The 17,984-nt window shown below is 33.5% G+C and overlaps 2 protein-coding genes and 1 long non-coding RNA gene across 4 annotated transcripts; 1 reads left to right on the top strand and 2 right to left on the bottom strand.

Moving 5' to 3' along the window:
* Nucleotides 1-4,148: 4,148 nt before the first annotated feature.
* LOC106428810 lies at nucleotides 4,149-6,723 on the bottom strand. 2 transcript variants are annotated; one of them, XR_001285710.3, is made up of 4 exons: nucleotides 5,583-6,723; nucleotides 5,441-5,487; nucleotides 5,104-5,348; nucleotides 4,149-5,028 (listed from the first exon to the last, which is right to left on the bottom strand). It is a non-coding gene; the product is annotated as an uncharacterized LOC106428810 (long non-coding RNA). The 2 variants fall into 2 exon arrangements; XR_007329810.1 differs by having other exon boundaries at nucleotides 4,149-5,348; nucleotides 5,583-5,747; nucleotides 5,879-6,721.
* Nucleotides 6,724-11,137: 4,414 nt separating this feature from the next.
* LOC125594317 (hexokinase-4) lies at nucleotides 11,138-14,142 on the top strand. The gene is made up of 9 exons (XM_048770575.1): nucleotides 11,138-11,625; nucleotides 11,792-11,942; nucleotides 12,037-12,219; nucleotides 12,505-12,579; nucleotides 12,750-12,905; nucleotides 12,993-13,091; nucleotides 13,205-13,332; nucleotides 13,470-13,548; nucleotides 13,631-14,142. The coding sequence occupies exons 1-9, from the start codon at nucleotides 11,354-11,356 to the stop codon at nucleotides 14,003-14,005; spliced, it is 1,518 nt and encodes a 505-aa protein (XP_048626532.1). The 5' UTR covers nucleotides 11,138-11,353; the 3' UTR covers nucleotides 14,006-14,142.
* On the bottom strand, nucleotides 14,106-17,898 carry LOC106428881 (T-complex protein 1 subunit alpha). The gene is made up of 16 exons (XM_013869631.3): nucleotides 17,632-17,898; nucleotides 17,434-17,498; nucleotides 17,178-17,354; nucleotides 17,030-17,089; nucleotides 16,900-16,950; nucleotides 16,609-16,704; nucleotides 16,395-16,460; nucleotides 16,081-16,298; nucleotides 15,822-15,918; nucleotides 15,598-15,684; nucleotides 15,346-15,480; nucleotides 15,090-15,194; nucleotides 14,862-14,990; nucleotides 14,678-14,781; nucleotides 14,501-14,591; nucleotides 14,106-14,409 (listed from the first exon to the last, which is right to left on the bottom strand). Exons 1-16 carry the CDS (start codon nucleotides 17,702-17,704, stop codon nucleotides 14,326-14,328), a joined length of 1,638 nt encoding a protein of 545 aa, XP_013725085.1. The 5' UTR covers nucleotides 17,705-17,898; the 3' UTR covers nucleotides 14,106-14,325.
* Nucleotides 17,899-17,984: the final 86 nt, after the last annotated feature.

The raw sequence follows: 17,984 nt of genomic DNA, 5'->3' as shown, positions 1-17,984 counted from the left end.
ACAACAAAAAATATTAAAACTACAGTTCAGTACCATTAAACCTTAAATCAAAGGGATTTGCCAGTAAGTAGTTGCATGATACTATTGCACATCTAAAGATTTCTTCAACTCATGTCCCATCCCCCAACACAGCTCTATTTTCAACACTGATTTAGTGTACTACTACAAATCACAAAAATTCATATAAACAGTTATTCAACCAACAATTTTATTTATCTTATAAAAATTCATGTTTGATGGTTCTACTTTCATCACTCTAAACCATTATACGAAGTTCAACTTTTAAAAAATCTATTGTATCATGTTGATTTTTTTTCACAAAGTAATCTACAAATTATAAGTAAACCGATGTTTAAGACTTGAAGGTAACACACTCATCAAACTACTGAATTATGAAATTTTACCTTTTACTAGAGTCTTTGTCCGCGCTACGCGCGGAAAATGCTTTTAATATTATTTTTGGTCAATTCATAGACCATAAAATAGTTACTCTATAATTTTTATAATTTTTTTTAGCAGGGTGAATTTTATTAGGCTGTTCTATAGAGTAAGTTTTGCAGTACATGAGGACGCGATCATAATAACTGTAAACACATACTCTTTTGACTGCACATATACCAAACTATGACGCTTGCTGATCATTTCGGCCTCCTCAAAGACAGGGCGGTCAATGAGAGACTGTCCATTAACCAACCTCAAGTGGCCAACGACATCTACAACATTGTTCATGAAGATTAGTAGAGAAATCTTAATATAAATCAATACGCAGATTGACAAATGTGAGGTGGAGCAGACTTTAAAAATCAGATAGATTACCGTAGAGGCCATCTCTGAGACCACGGTTAGCTTGAAAATCCTCCTGTGTATGGAAGCTGAACCTGTCTGCCGGAAAAGAGACAGAGACGGGGATGTAGTCAAGGGGTGAGAGAACAGAGCCTCGTTTGAGGTCACACAAGTATTGTTGAACACGGTTTGCTGGTATGAACCCTTGCATCACAATGACCTGGTAGGATACAATCATTACGTTTTATGGGAGATCAGTTTTGGAAACACAAAGCTATAGGTCAAGGAAAACTGTAATAACTGAAAAGTTGATGGAAAATATTTTTTGTGACAGCATTGAACCTGTTCATCGATGATGAGCATTTCCAGACCAATAAGAGTTTTTGCTTCTGCTATGTTTCTAGCCTCCCAGAAATGTATCAGCCGGAACCGTATTTTGGATTCATGTGGACCTGGTGAGATATCTTTAAAGTACATGACAACTGGGGACTTTCCGGTGGAGACAATAGACTTTCCGTTTGGTTTCATAGCCATAACTGCAACTTCTTGAGAGGAGGAGGATTTCGAGATTGAATGGACACTCACCTTTTTCTCTCTGCTTCCATGGCCACCAAGCTCGACACAAGCGGCTTACTGTTCGCTCTCTTGGTGAGATACGATAGAGAGCTAAACCATAGCTACGCGCAGGGCGACTGTCCTTTGTTGTAATTTGGGTTTTCTTGATGTAGCATATTTGGATTGATGGATGGTATTTTGAAAGTTTTTGTTAATATGTTAGATGATGAAGGAATATTTAGACTCTGGTTTAAGTATTATAGATAGATTGTAAGAAAGTTGTGAATTCTATAAAATAGTCCCGACGTTTGTAGTTTAATTTTTATCTTAATTTTTTTCGTGTGACATGTATTATTTGTCTTTATTGATGTTATTTGATTTTATATAATAGTAGTGTGAATGAAAAATATTTATTAATGATGGTAAATTATTAATGATTTTGTTTGGAGATGAAAAACCAAAGTAGAAAATACTACACAAGTGAAATTGGAAATTAAAACATGATATTCCATGTTATTAATCATATTGAGGATGGAATCATAGATTATTTCCCAACATGTGCCCTTTGTACAAAGCCATTGATCAATGCATGTAAAATAGAAATTATGGCTGCAAGTAAGAGAACAAAGTTTGTTTCTATAGTTGTAATTTTCAAAGCATACAGTTTTTTTCTTCCGTAGTTGGAGGCATATTTGTTTCCTCTAGATCTGTGATGATAAGATCGCCATCAAGTCTTGCAGTCACATTTTGGGTGTAGTCCCAGATGGTAAGAGTAACTTGGAGATCATTAATTATGGTATTGTAGTTGTTTGGTAGTTTATTCAGCACATATTCAGTAGTCTCTTGAATAAGCAAGGTTGAGTCGGGGTGGTGAATGTGATGGTATCTTAGCATGAATTTCATGTACTCAGTTGTTGAGTCTTTTAAATTACCTTGATTAGCAATGATAGACGGTAGCTGAAAATCAACGATGAATTGTTGTGTATTGGACTTGTGGATGTAAGTTTGTAGTGTTTACGGTGGATTTTCTCATGTACACTTTTCATCTCTACGTGACTCACCTAGTCAACTTGTTTTCTATTTGTGTAATTTAACTATGAACATTTGTTAGTAGTTCGATTAATTTGGAAATCTACTATTGTAGTTGCTATTTGTGTCGAGGCGGTTGCCTTTTAAAAAAAAGATGATTGCATCATGAGAATCATAGAAATTATCTTATGATGGATATGTGTAGGTTTCTAGTTGGCCTATAATGTTTAATAATGTTAGGTGGTATTGTTCATATTAAAAAGTGTTAGTTATGTGTTTGACCAAGTGAACATATACAAATAGCTATGGTAGTGGATAAGACTGGGTGAAAAAATCAGAATTCGAAGAACGAAACAGAATTCGATCCAGAAAAGTAGTACAAAACTCTAACAAAAATTGATTGAAAGTCCGAATGGGTTCAAAATTTTGGTATCTAGAAAACCAAAACCTAACCGATCTGAACCTGAATGTATCTGAAATAAATTTATATACCTAAATATCTTAATTAATATATTAAACATCAAAAATATATAAGACATGTTGAAGTTGTTAAAAATATTTTGAAATTATATACAAACAGTCAAAAGTAAGTGTCTTAAATAGCTAAAAAATACTCAGAACATCAAAAATACTAAAAATATATATTGATTTTCTATCCAAATATTCAAGGCAAACTAATTTATATGTTAAGTTTATGTATTATGGAATATTACTATTCAAATTTTTATTTAATATAATATTTTATTTTTAGATTTTCAAAATTTTAAATTTTTTGAAATTAATTCAAACGGGTTATCATAACCCAAACCGAATCCGCAAAGATCTGAATCTACACTGAACAAAATTTATAGATATCCGTAGGGTGGGCATTTGAGTACCCATTCAGGTTTGGTTCGGGTCTATTCGGGTTTTGGGTTTTCGGAGTCAAAGATTTCAGCTTCATTCGGGTATTTCTAAATTTTGGTTCGGGTTCGGTTCGGATCTTTGCGGGTTCGGTTCTGGTTCGGATAACCCATTTAAATGATTTTTAAAATTTTAAAATTCATTATATACTTTAAATTTCTTAAAATTTATAAGTAAAATAATATATTGCATATAAATTTGAATAATATATGTCAAAATACCTAAACTTAACATATAAATTAATTTGGTTTGAATATTTTGATAAATAATCAATAGATATTACAAGTTTTTTGGTGTTTTGAGTATATTTTAGCTATTTTAGACATTTGTTTTTGACTATTTGTATATATTTTCAAGTATTTTAGACAATTTAAAAATATCTTATACATTTTGGATGATTTTTAATATATATTAAATCTAAAAATAATTAATATATTTACGTATATAAATCTATTTCGGATAAATTCGGGTACCCGAAATACTTCGGTTCGGATTGGGTTTGGATATTTAGTCAATTTCGGTTCAGGTTCGCTACTACTTTTTCGGATCGGGTTCGGTTCGGGTCTTCGGATTTGGTTTTTTGGCTCAGTCCTAGATATCCGAATGGAATTGAATTCATTAACCCTAAAACCTAAAACTTGAATATATCCAAACCAAACCCGAATGAATACCCGAATGCTCACTCTCTGTAGTGTAAGATAATGTTTTTTTTTTTGGTTGAGAGCATAAAGGGGCTAACTATCGATCTATTATTTGAAGATATAAAGATTGTATAAGAGTCCATAATTTTTATGAAGATCTATAAATATTTTACAAAAGTTGATAAATCATTTGTAAAGTTTAAAAATCATTTACAAACTAAATTGAGATTCATACTATTTTGTAAATTTTTGAAAAGTACCTTTCTAAATCATTTCTGTGTCATAAATCCTTATAAAATTACAAAGTAGTGAATGCAACTTTGTTTTATTCTCTCTGATCCTAAATAAATATTCTATTTGTTTCAAGACTCTTCCTCACCCGAAGGCTTCAGTGACCACATTGTAGTTGACTATGGTCCATGAATTCCATCACGGCACTCACTTCCCCTTCCACCTCAACTAACTGACTTTATATTGCAGACTCCTGTCTTCGCTTCCCCTGACTCTTCTTTCACCTTTTTGAGCTTCTCTTGAGCAGCTAAAGCAAGTGGCTTTTCTTCCTCTGCTTCTTTGTTAAGTTCTTGCTTCTTCTTGTCTATTTATGTGCATATCTCCTCTCTTGCTTCTTTGCTGTTCCTCTGAACTGATATAGCTTCTATATGTTGGGTTTCTAAGAGATATTTCTTCTCTCGTTCATGCAATGATCCGACGATGATCTTCAACGTTTTCACCTCAGAAATTGCTTTCTCAATTTGACTTAACTTCTATAAGTTAGAGACCATTTCTCTCTTCTCTTACATTTCCTAGCTCAGAAACTGTTGACAAATGTCTCGCTTAGCCACATCAAGCCGTGCTTTGGCTGCAACACTCGACACAGCAGCTATCTCTTGCTCCATTTCCTGTACTCTCAGCTTCGCAAGATGAGAGTCTTGTGTCGCTTGTTCTTTCTCGGCCAATGCTAGTTCCAGTTTTAGCTCTGCAATGACACTCCATGTCATATCAAGCTCCATCGCGACCTGCTGTTGCGCTTCTTACGCTATAACCGCCTGTTTTTTGTACTCATACTGTGTATATTCTATTGTATCTTCTGAAGCTCTTGATTCACCGTCTGATGTCCCTGTAAACAATCATATATTCATATTAACTCAAGACTTCAGTATAATGTACAAAAAGAACCAAGAGCGTGTGGTACAGTGTTTTTTTTTGTGAGTGAGTAGAAGGCTCAGCCATGTGGGTGAACGCGACATGGATGGAGTTCCACCTTGAAAAAAAATTGCAAAAAGTACCAGCTTTCTTTTACACATATGCGTCAGAACAAAACGCGACGGCGAACTTAACAAATTTCGTAACAGCCTAATCCATGTGGCTCGTGAGGGAAGCACCTGCGATTGGACCAAATCCAGAAACTATGTTCTGAACACCAAGAGGAAGACCTGCCTATCAAGTATTTCAAGAAACATTGTTACTTAAGCCATTTATTTTAGTAGAAACAATGGTAATAAGTAGAAGGTGAAAGTAACATTGATTACTTCAAGGAAAAGGTTGCTGACATAAAAATCAGTGAGAGGAGAGACTTCTATTAACATGAAAAAAAAAGCTCAGATTAGCAACAGGTCTTGTATAATCAACATGAAAGAGATCATGAGTGTTTCAAGTGATTGATTGTTAAACCTTGTGTCCTGCTGATGATCAGCCTTCTTTCCTCTTTATGAGTATGGTTATGTTGGCTCCATGAGATCAAGCGATCTTAGTTCATGTCTTGTTCAAGGCACTGTGAAAGATGATGCTGTACAAAAACTAAATATAACTCACTTTATCTTCTCCTTCATGAACGCACTGCATAACCCAATATCCACCGCCATCAGAAACAAACAATAATAATAGACAGAAGAATTTTCTATATACAAATGCAATCAAAAATCAAGTCATATAATCAATATAGAGCACAAAATATTGTATACTCCTACCTTTCCGTTGGATGGCTTACCTTTTGTCACCGAACCACCGTGATTCCCGGACCAAGAGGCTTACCTTTTGTCGGAAGTATGTCTCTCATGTCAAACGCTTTAGCACACCACTGCATTGCCGCAACCGCGGAGAAATTCGGAGCCAAGAGAGGGAGAGGAAACGGATTCATTGAGAGGGTAGTGAAGAAGATTGATTGATAGTGATGGAATTTTGAGGATGAGGAAACGGAGAAGAAGAAAGTGGATCGACAATGGGTATTACCATTTTAGGGTTTTAATTTGTGATAATGAATGGGCCGTAGATGATGGAGGGTCCAGTAGAGAAATTGTGAATTTCATGTCCGATGGAAACGAAATGACATGGCATCAGAAATCATTTTTATTGGTCGATTTTATTTGGGGACGTGGCATCCCTCTCTACTCATCATATTCCCCTTTTAGTATAGGTTAGATGTTTAACTATTTTTTTGTATTTTATATTAAGAAAAAATATTTTTTCCCTTTTTGGAATTTTGAAGAGAACGGCTCTTTGGTGCATTTGAAATGAAATTCATCTACTTATATATAACGGCTCCGTTAGAAATTTTTTTGAATGTATTATGTGGATTGTTGTTAAGTTTTATTTATATTATTAACTAGTTTGAATCAATTGATATTGTCATGTTTTTGAAAGATCAATGATGCATCTGCATTACAAAAGGTCAAAACATATATATTATGTTCATTTTATGATATTTTTCTTTTTCCCTACGATATCATTAGCCATAAAATTATCAGCAGTTAAAGTTTCGTAAGAAGCAAGAGTTTTCAAACTCGGTGAACTAGTTACTGCAAATTTAGATCTCTAAATCAAATCTCAATTAGAATGTCAATGAAATGGATTGATATGGAATATTTTATTCCTTTAGTTCTATCAAAAATACAATTTATTTTGAATTTAAATGGAAGAATCATTTTATTAATATATATATATATAAAGAAAATGTTCCATTCAAATTTGATGAGAAATGAGTGAAATAAATTTATTTTATTTTTCTTATTTCACATGCAACTGATTTCATTCTTTTTATTATTTATTTTTGTGATTGTCATCTATATTAAAAAATAATATTTGTGGTAATACTCGTATGATCTTTACATTTCACAAGAAATCATGTTTTTCACCTAATCTATAAGATAAAATGTTTATATTGCCTATCTTCAACTAAATTCATTCAACCTTGATGCATCAATATATGATTTAGTTTTTATTTATTGTCATTTTAAATTAAACAAGATCGTTTTAGTTGTATAAACTATAAATTACCTACAAAAATGAATTATGTTATAGATATTTGGTGCTACCGGTAAACTAGATAGTGAAATATGGTTAACTGAGTCCATTAACATTAGTTAGTCTACAATTTTTCGGTTATCAAATAAACAAGTGAATATCTATACTATACTAAAAGGGGGATATAAGCCATGGAGAGAGTGTCCACATAGGATAGAAAAATCAACCAATCAGAGAATCCGAAATTGCCATGTCATCTCATTTATTTTTCGTAAAAAATAAAAAAACAATGCGAAGGTGAGAATCGAACCCGGGTTAGTATGATATATATATATATATAGGACAGTTACCACTAAGCCATTGAAACTTTCTTGGACACATATACAAGAACCACTAAGTATATAATCACAACAGTTACCACTAAGCCATTGAAACTTTCTTGGACACATATACAAGAACCACTAAGTATATAATCACAAATTCTTATGTACATTTACAATAATATGAATTCAACTTTCAAGACTCCGATACTTTGTTTTGTAAAAAAAAATAAGTAAGTGACTAAGCTAATATATTCTTAGAAAGTGTGAGAACGTTGACAAATATGAAAAAACATAGATTTTTGTTTTCGTGACAAAGTTAAGAATTTTGTAAAAGTAAGTTTAACATATAAATTTTCGTGACAAATATGAAAAAACATAGATTTTTGTAAAATTTTGACAAAACAACTCATAACATACTTCTCTAATGTCTTAATAAAATATTATTTAAGGGTGCAATAATTAAATATATTAATTCAATAAATTTTGTAATTTATAGACAAAACAATAACACAACAAATTTTGAAACATTTGTTTAACCTATCATTTTTTTTCATGAGAATCCAACTAAACAAGATAAAAATAATAATTAGATTTAACAAATATTTAATTACCATTTTATTCAATTTTGATTAATTTCAAATTATCATAATGTATCTTTTTGAAGTTACAAATATGAAAAAACATAGATTTTTGTACAATTTCACAAAACAACTCAAAACATATTTTTATAATGTCTTAATAAAATATTATTTAAGGATGCAATAATTAAATATATTAATTCAATAAATTTTATAATTTATAGACAAAACAATACCACAACAAATTTTGAAACATTTGTTTAACCAATCGATTTTTTTTTCATGAGAATCCAACTAAACAATTAGATTTACAAATATTTAATTACCATTTTATTCAATTTTGATTCATTTTAAATTGTAATAATGTATATTTTTGAAGTTACAAAAAAATAATGTTCTTTCTTTATTACACTAGCATTATATATAGATTCTATATACACAAAATAAATATAATATAACAACATAAACTTGCTTTCCCCGATTCATATGAAAACTTTTTAAGTTATCCACCAAAGCAAATTAATTAAATCAATGAAATTGTTAAAATACAGCAAATTAATATATAATTTTATTTTAAATTAAATTATTTAAAAAGTGTATTTTCGTTAAAACAAAATAATAAATAAGTAAAACTGATTTGATGGTAATTTTTATGATATATATATATATATATATATATATATCAATTCTGTGATATCACTAAACTATGATATCACTTAAAAGCTTCTTTGACCATATTAATAAAATATTTAAGCGATAATTAGACAAATTTGATTTTTTTTCCAGCAACAAGTTTATTATTAATTAGCATCACTTATTTCAAGATGTTTAAGAAATGGTGGACAAAAAAATAGGATGGACATTAATGATATATGAACTATGAATAGTACTTTGTGAAGCAGACTTAGATAACATATCTGCACATCCATTTTCAGTCCTTTTTTATGCCTAAATTCAATTTCTTCAGAGTAGTTATTCCACAAATAGATCGTATGAGATATTGTTTTGATATGTAGATTTGTTTTTTCAATGTTAAGAAGATTGATAACTGTAAAAATGTCTCCTTCGTATATGATATGTCTATAACCGAGTCTCTAACATGAGACAAGTTTGTTTAAAAAGTAAATACTTTTATTTTTCTTATATTATATAATCAATATATATTATTTACTGATAATAAATATATAGTTATTCATCTATCACAAATATCTATGCAAATATGTGAATCAAGTACAACAATCAAACAACATAATGATTTCCACAAAGAAAATTTAAAAAATATATTTATGTTATGTAGTCATATTTTATATTTTTTAAATAATGTAATACAATATTATACATTATTTTTTTAGAATTGAGAAATACATATATCACTTAGACAAATTAAGCGATAATTAAACAAATTTGATTTTTATTTTGTGAGCAAAAAGTTTATTATTAATTAGCATTACTTATTTCAAGATGTTTAAGAAATGATGGACAAAAAATAGGATGGACATAAATGATATATGAACTATAAATAGTTTTTTGTAAAGCTGACTTAGATAACCCATATGCATATCCATTTCCAGTCATTTTTGATGCATAAATTCAATTTCTTCAAAGCAGTTATTCCACAAAGAGATCGTATGAGATATTGTTTTAATATTCAGATTTGTTTATTGATTGTTAAGAACATTGATAAGTGTAAAAATGTTTCATTCGAATATGATATGTCTATAACCGAGTCCCCAACATGAGACAAGTTTATTAAAAAGTAAATATTTCATTTTTCTTATATTATATAATAAATATATATTATTTACTGATAATAAAAATATAGTTATTCATCTATCACAAATATCTATGCAAATATGTGAATTAAGTACAACAATCAAACAACATAATGATTTCCACAAAGAAAATATAAAAAATATATTTATGTTATGTAGTCTTATTTTCTATTCTTTAAATAATATAATACAATATTATACATTATTTTTTAGAATTGAGAAATACATATAATATCTTATCCGCGCGTAGCGCGGTTAAAAAATCTAGTAAAAATAAATCTTCTTAAGTTCACTCATGTTACTCAATTATCTTTTCGTGCCTTACATATATTATGGATGTGTTGGAGGCAAAAATGATGAGTACAAGTTCAATAAGAACCAATTGGCGCCATTTACCTATCATGTCATAGTTGAATTAATTAATCAAACTTATAAAAATATTTGTCACTATTTAAGAAAAAATAATGTAAACTATAAGAAAAAAATAAAAAAAAACACAGAAAAATAATAAAATTTCAACTTAAGAAATCCATATAAAATTTAACATATGAACTCAAACTATTATCAGTTTTTAGTCAAAGTTGTATTAAAAATATCAAAAAATATAAACGAATTCTAAATTTGAAGCAATTTTTAACTGTAATATGTGTAATAGAAGAAACGACATCGTTTCGAAACCAACAACACAATACAAAAAATCTCTTTTCCTCCATTTTTCAGAATGTTGAAGAGAGCGGTTTTTTGGTACATTGGAAATAAAATTCAACTACTTATATGTAACGGCTCCGTTAGAATTTTTTCTGAATGTACTATGTGGATTGTAGTTAAGTTTTCTTTATACTGATAACTAATTTGAATCAATTGATATTGTCATTTTTTTTTGCAAGATCATTGATCGATAATAAAACATTTGTGTCACATCTTTTTAAATAAATTTAGTTTCAAAATTGCTAATTAACATGATTATGATATATATCAATAAAAAAAAATCTATGATTGTGATATATTAAAAATATTTTTAATATATAATTATAAATATCTAAAATAAATTACCCAAAACTTATTAGTTTTATTTTTTTAATGAATCCTAACCAAAACAGAAATGTAAAACTTATTTGATAGTAATTTTCCTTTTTTAATTATTTTATGAAAACCATGATATTAAAATGATTTAATTAACAAAATACGTTAAAATAGTAATGATAATAAAAAGAATTTTAAAAATAGCAATTTAAATATTGTGGGCTTGGGTTAGGAACACGAAGCCCAATAAGTAGAATACAAAGGCGAATCAAGTGGATTTTAAAAATAGAAAGAGAGTTGGGATGGGGATGGGGGGATACAGTTGTTTCTTCTTCCATCAAAGGCAAGAAAATGTTTACGAGATTATCTTCTCCTTTCGCACCCAAATTCAATCCTCCCGCGAAGACCACGAGATACAAATACGCAGATCAAGCATCTCTCTGCGACCCAAACCTGTAGAAAAGTCAACACTCTGATTACATTTGATTTGTGAGTGGATCATCTCAATGGGGAGGGTTCTGGTGATGCTGACGGCAGCCACGGCGGTTGTGGCTTGTTCGGTGGCGACGGTGATGGTGAGGAGGAGGGTGAAACGTCGGAGGAAGTGGAGGAAGGTGGTGGGGCTGTTGAAGGATTTGGAGGAATCGTTTGAGACGCCGTTGGGGAGGTTGAGGCAGATGGTGGATGCTATTGCTGTGGAGATGCAAGCTGGTTTGGTCTCTGAAGGAGGGTCTAAGCTTAAAATGCTCCTCACTTTCGTCGATGATCTTCCTAATGGGTGAGAGATATTCTTACATGTACAAATGCTTGTTGATGATAAGTGACGTAAAAGGATTGATTTTGATATAATGGGCTTGTTAGTTTTGGGGAATTGAAGTTTTTTTAGTTGCCTGATTGTCACAATGTAAGTATCTTGATGTAATGTATGAACCCTTTTGTCTCAGGAGTGAGAGAGGAACTTATTACGCACTTCATCTTGGAGGCTCTTACTTTAGGATCATAAGAGTTCATTTGGGTGGCCAAAGGTCGTCTCTTGAAGTTCAAGATATAGAAAGGCATAGCATACCGACGTCTTTGTTGAATAGCACCAGCGAGGTAACTATGCTTGCCCCCAAGGTTGTTCTATTCCAAGCTCGGTTTATAAAATTCCAACAGAGTAGTATACTCCTTGTTTATTTTTTATTCGCAGGTTCTCTTCGACTTTCTCGCATCATCTTTGCAGAGGTTTATTGAGAAAGAAGGACACGAGTCCATTTCTTCACAAGATGTGAAAAGGGAACTTGCGTTTACTTTTTCTTTCCCAGTTAAGCAAACTTCCCTCTCTTCTGGAGTTCTCATCAAATGGACCAAAGGTTTCGCAATTAGTGAAATGGTTAGTTCAAACTTTCTGCAACCTCTTTTTACCTGTCTGCCTTATAAAGGTTACTTCTAAGGCTTCATTGTATCATCTCAATCTGTGAAGAAATTAGGATAATTGTTGGATCAAGTCAAGCGTATAACCTTTTTATTTTAACTTGCTGACGTATAATGTGATCCATCTTCTTGCATTTTGAGTTCGGTTGGGGTAAATATAATCACTGATGCTGCGTCAAGCGTTAGCGCATCTAAAGTTAACTATTTTCTTATGTTTCTTGACACATTGATCATATTACTTTAGGCTGGGGAAGATATTGCTGAATGTCTACAAGGAGCGGTGGACAGGAGAGGGCTGGATATACACGTCGCAGCTCTTGTAAGTGCTTTGTTACTTCAATAGAGACTCATATCCTTGGGGGAACTGCTCCTTCATCCATTACAAATCCTTTGAAATTTCTCCTTCTGTTTCATACTCCGTTTACAAAATTCTTTCTAACGGAAGAAACATGGGGATTGGTTATAATATTAGTTTCACTGTTTGAGCAGGTGAATGATACAGTTGGGGCCCTGTCCTATGGACATTATCATGACCCAGACACGATTGCCGCTGTTGTCTTTGGAACAGGTAGTAATGCTTGTTACCTCGAACGCACTGATGCCATAATCAAGTGTCAGAATCCGCGCACAACTTCTGGAAGCATGGTATTCATTCTAAGAAACCTGTATTTTAGATTCCTCTGGGTTTAGTGTAAAATATTATCTTGTAATGCTTTGCTCTTTATGTGTTAGGTGGTGAACATGGAGTGGGGAAACTTTTGGTCATCTCGTCTTCCAAGAACTTCATATGACATTGAGTTGGATGCAGAGAGTTTGAATTCAAATGACATGGTAATGTTTTGCTAACTTCTCTTTTTTCCTCTTTTCGTTTTATCATGCTTTAAGGCTTGTCATCAGGTAACTAATGAGCAGTGAAGTTGAATTGGTGGGTGTTTTTAATATAGGGATTTGAGAAGATGATAGGAGGGATGTATCTGGGCGACATTGTCCGCAGAGTAATTCTTCGTATGTCACAAGAGTCTGACATCTTTGGACCCATCTCATCCATTTTATCGACGCCTTTTGTTCTAAGGTACATTTCCTTTTGTATCTTCTGTATCTGAAGGTTTTTACGAATTGCCATAGCTAGAAAGCTTACGTAATGGCTGCCAATAGTTGTATTTTGTGAGTTTATCTGCACATGTTTTAAATCAAATACTTGTTCCACAGAACAAATTCAGTCTCAGCAATGCACGAAGATGACACACCCGAGTTACATGAAGTAGCAACAATCTTGAAACATTTAGGGGTAAATGATGTTTCGCCCTATAAATGAATGATTACCTACAATCCCATGACTTAACGACCATCTCCTTTGTTCATAACAACAGGTACCGAATGTACCACTGAAGGTGAGGAAACTTGTAGTGAAGATATGCGATGTAGTGACACGCAGAGCAGCTAGGCTAGCAGCAGCAGGAATCTCAGGAATCTTGAAGAAACTGGGGAGAGATGGGAGCGTAGGAGAAGGAAGAAGAAGAAGTAGCGATAAGCAGATGATGAGGAGGACAGTGGTGGCAGTAGAAGGTGGTCTCTATTCGAATTATAGGATGTTCAGAGAATACATGGACGAAGCTTTGAGAGATATATTGGGAGATGACGTGGCTCGACAAGTAGTGATTAAGGCCATGGAAGATGGCTCAAGCATCGGCTCTGCATTGTTGCTGGCTTCATCTCATAGCGTTCGAACCATATCGAACATATGAATAGTTGGATAGTTGCGTAGATAAAGAATGTATAGTTAGTCGATTGTTTCAGTTTCAGACGCATGTAGGTAAATATTTTTGTTTCTTCTGCTCATAATTATGACACTAACTAATTAATGGAAAATTTTAACACAGTATCGAAAAACAACGAATAATATTGTTCAGAAAACGATAAATCCGAAAAGACATTGAAGTAAAAAAAAGAAGAAAAAACATAAACTGATGTTTCAGAGGATATGTCGTTGTTACAGCTTGAAAAAGAAGCTGACAGAGAAACGCACACTAAAGATATGACGAACAAAGAGAAGCTTGAAGTTTGGTTACTCATCGCCTTGGCCATCTTCCTTCACCAGTTTGATCATGTCATCAATTCGCAGAATGGTAATGGCTGCCTCTGTTGCAAACTGGTCAGAAAACAAAGCTCGTTTAAGATTTAAAGACAACTCGATTTCATGAGAATTTGTTTGATGTGAAAAACTAAGTCAAATGCTTCACCTGGATGATTTTCACTTTGCTCATCGCTGGTTCGATCACTCCAGCTTCCAAATTGTTACGAATGGTTCCGTTAACAAGGTCAAGTCCCATGCTGCGTTTTCCCAACACAGAGCCAATGAGCTAAACATTTTTTTCAAGTGAGACCAGAAGACACAGACAGCAATATTGCTCTAATACCTTGAATAGTGCTTCTTATCAGCCTTGGTTTGTGCGGTGTGGTGGTATGCTCTTAGTTTAGCTACCAACTCGGTTGCATCCTTAGCAGCGTTTACTGCAAGCACCTGTACATAGGATGATAATTGTTGGATAATAAGACCAGATTAAAGTCGAGTTTTATATATTGATGAAATAGAAATGAGACCTTTGGTATAATCAATAGCGCATCTGCAAATTCAGCAATAGCCAATTGTTCACGAGAGCCCAAGGTTGTAGCAAGGTGCTCCAGATACACAGACAACGCTGATTCTACTGCACCTCCACCCGCAACCACCTGTTTTGACACGAACCAGAGTGTTGCTTAAAACCAGAAATGTCATAATCATTACCAAATGCAAGGAATGTCTCTTAACATGTAGCAAGAGGATATTACCGTGTTGGATTCGAGGGTCCTCTTGACAATACATAAAGAATCGTGAAGTGCTCTCTCCATCTCATCAAGCATGTAGTCATTCGCACCTCTCAAGATCAAGGAGACCTAATAGACAAAAAATCTTGTGATGTCATGACAAAACTAGACTAAACTCTCATAGCAATCAATAACTTTTGGGAATAACTTTAAATAAAATATATGATTGTAGTAATGCCAACAATTAAGCATGATCCAAAGCAGAGAGCAAATGGCATACCGCACTGCTTGTTTTCGTTCCCTTTATCAACACAACATCATCATCTGCGATTCTCTCCTCCACAACTTCGTCTGCAGATCCAAGGTGTGCCGGATCAAATGTTTCTTCCCCCTCCATGTCAGCAAAAGTGGTGACCTAAAAGCAAAGAACAAGAATATTAGATATGATCTGAAGTTTCACAATCATACCTTAGTTTTTGTAACTTAGTTCTAATGCTTTTAATATAAAAAAGAAGAATAGCTGAGGAAGTACCAGAGTTGCTCCTGTTGCTTTGGCAACATGGCGCATGTCTTCTTTGCGGACACGCCTAACAGCAATAGCCCCTGCCTCTACAAAGTACTGACATAAACGCAAACGAAGTGAGAACACAAGGATTTCAATAACTTTGATGAATAAACATAAAGGAAAATAATACTCAAATACTTTGTAACGAAATGCCTAAGGGTAGAGAAAAAAATATTGGTCTTCAATCTTACTTTAAGTGCCATGTCGTCAATTCCCTTGGTGGTCAGAATAACATTGGCCCCAGCTTTAAGAAGTTTCTCTATCCGCTCTTTGGTCATGTCAGCTTCTCTGTGAAACAAATATCCAGTAACATATTAAAAAAACTGTTTATGGAAGATAGATAACATAAGTAGTACAAGCGCAGAATAGACCTACCAAGAGAGCAAAGCAATTCCATTTGTAGAAGGAAAAACTAAGTACTCTGAATGTAAGAAATTTAGTGAAAGTTACCTTTGACGGATTTTTTCAAGTTCTCGTGGGTCGTTTACAACAACTTGGACACCCAGCTGCATTTTCGTCTTCTGAAGATTGAAGTCGAGGCAAGCAATCTTCGCTGGAGAAACTCGCAATGGCATCCCTTGGGCAGCACGGCCAGTATTGAGTGCATATCCATTCAACAAATAGCTGTCTTTTGCACTTTGTCCATGAGCTTTCAGGATATTAATCCCCTACAATGTAGTAAGCAGAAGGGTTTAAACATAAAAAAATATGATCCTCACTCCAGATGCTATGTTTAAAACTTTAAGAGAGGAGCATAAACAGACCTTGATAGGGTATTTAATCTCCCCTCGCTGATTTGTCATCTTAACTGACAGAACTGCATCCACAACCTTGAAAATAAAAAATGTGATTATAACAGTTGCAACATGCAATGATAAGGGTCGTACCGCAAAAAAATATCAACGGTTTTCCAAACCTTAAACGGAATATCTAAGACAGACTCATGTAATTGACAAAGAATGAGAACTGGAAGCATACCAAATTGGCAAAGAAGTCGCTGTCACCAGAGATCAGTTTGGAGGACATGCTGGTTTTAGCACAGTTAATCAATGGAGCTTTCCCAAGCTTTTCGACCTATACAAAAGCAATAGAAGTAGTTAAGTAACGGGGCAGAGACAAGCACAACAGATAACTTACCCAACCAAGCTGACACAAACACATGTATAAAACTTTCCCACATAAATTCAAGTTCACTCACATGATGTATACTACTAATTCAGAAAAAAATAGACCAGATGCGAAATTATAAACCATCACAAGAGGGCAAACCTTAGTCACCAATTTCTCCTCAATGTATTTGCAAGCTTCTCTCATCGCTAGCTGTCAAGAGTAAAACAGATTATGAACACAGTGAAAACAAATCTGGAAAGCAGGCCACTACATAGGAGGTGGAGCTTACCCTGTAACCACTGATAATTGATGTAGGATGTATTTTGTTCCTAACCAAATCATTTGCCCTCTGCAAAATAAATGCATAAGACCATTAATCATCAAGACGCAGTTATTACCATGGACAAGATGAATAATAAAAAGAAAAAGAAAAAAACCTTGAGCAACTCAGCAGCAACAATGACAACAGATGTAGTCCCATCACCAACTTCTCTGTCCTGGAGTTCAGCTAACTCAACAAGAACCTTAGCAGCAGGGTGTTCGACCTCCAACATCCTAAGGATGGTAGCACCGTCATTGGTAATGGTCACATCACCAATATCATCCACCAACATCTGATTTTTATATATAATGCAAATCAGAAACCAAATAAACAAATCTCAATAACAAAGCAAGTAGAGCCAGGGTACGTACCTTGTCGAGTCCAACAGGACCAAGCGAGGTTTTAACAATGTTTGAAACAGCTTGACAAGCCATCACTGCAGATAATAATCAATCCAATGTGAGTTAGATACTTTTCTAAAGAATAGATTAGTATGAGCAGTAGTAACGGGAGACTGAAACTAGACGAAATAGCGAAATCTTGGGAGAGAAGAAGAAGAAGAAGAGTACCGTTCTGAGTACGGACATCTTGGCCGGATTGCCTCTCGCCGGAAATATCAGGATTTTGAGCGGAGATCGACATATCAAGTTAAGCGATGAACACGAGGGAGATGTAAAAAGTGCCCTTAGATCAGAGATCTGAACTCGCCGAGAGAGAGAGAGAGAGAGAGAGAGAGAGATTGTTCGCTTTTCTAAACGATGAAAAATGATTTCACTTGCGACAGTGAGAGACTCCGGCGGGTTTTGTTAACTTTCAAGGTTTCTTTCTTTCTCGAGTGTGCGGCCAGGTTATGTACGAAGCGGTGTCGTTTTATATGTTGGGCTGAAAAATATTTACTTAGGCCCATCTTCTTTTAGGTCAA

Source organism: Brassica napus (genome assembly GCF_020379485.1).
Source record: "Brassica napus cultivar Da-Ae chromosome A5 unlocalized genomic scaffold, Da-Ae chrA05_Random_43, whole genome shotgun sequence".
Taxonomy (NCBI): domain Eukaryota; kingdom Viridiplantae; phylum Streptophyta; class Magnoliopsida; order Brassicales; family Brassicaceae; genus Brassica; species Brassica napus.
This window is presented reverse-complemented; position numbering and strand designations above follow the sequence as displayed.

Excerpts from the sequence above, each read along its gene's own strand:
- LOC106428881 (XM_013869631.3), bottom strand. The coding sequence starts at position 17,704 with ATGTCGATCTCCGCTCAAAATCCTGATATTTCCGGCGAGAGGCAATCC. Across the intron at positions 15,919-16,080 it reads CTTGAAAAAATCCGTCAAAG|AGAAGCTGACATGACCAAAG; the intron begins GTAACTTTCACT and ends TTTGTTTCACAG. Across the intron at positions 15,195-15,345 it reads GAACGAAAACAAGCAGTGCG|GTCTCCTTGATCTTGAGAGG; the intron begins GTATGCCATTTG and ends TTTGTCTATTAG.
- LOC125594317 (XM_048770575.1), top strand. The coding sequence starts at position 11,354 with ATGGGGAGGGTTCTGGTGATGCTGACGGCAGCCACGGCGGTTGTGGCT. Across the intron at positions 12,580-12,749 it reads ATATACACGTCGCAGCTCTT|GTGAATGATACAGTTGGGGC; the intron begins GTAAGTGCTTTG and ends CTGTTTGAGCAG. Across the intron at positions 12,906-12,992 it reads GCACAACTTCTGGAAGCATG|GTGGTGAACATGGAGTGGGG; the intron begins GTATTCATTCTA and ends TTTATGTGTTAG.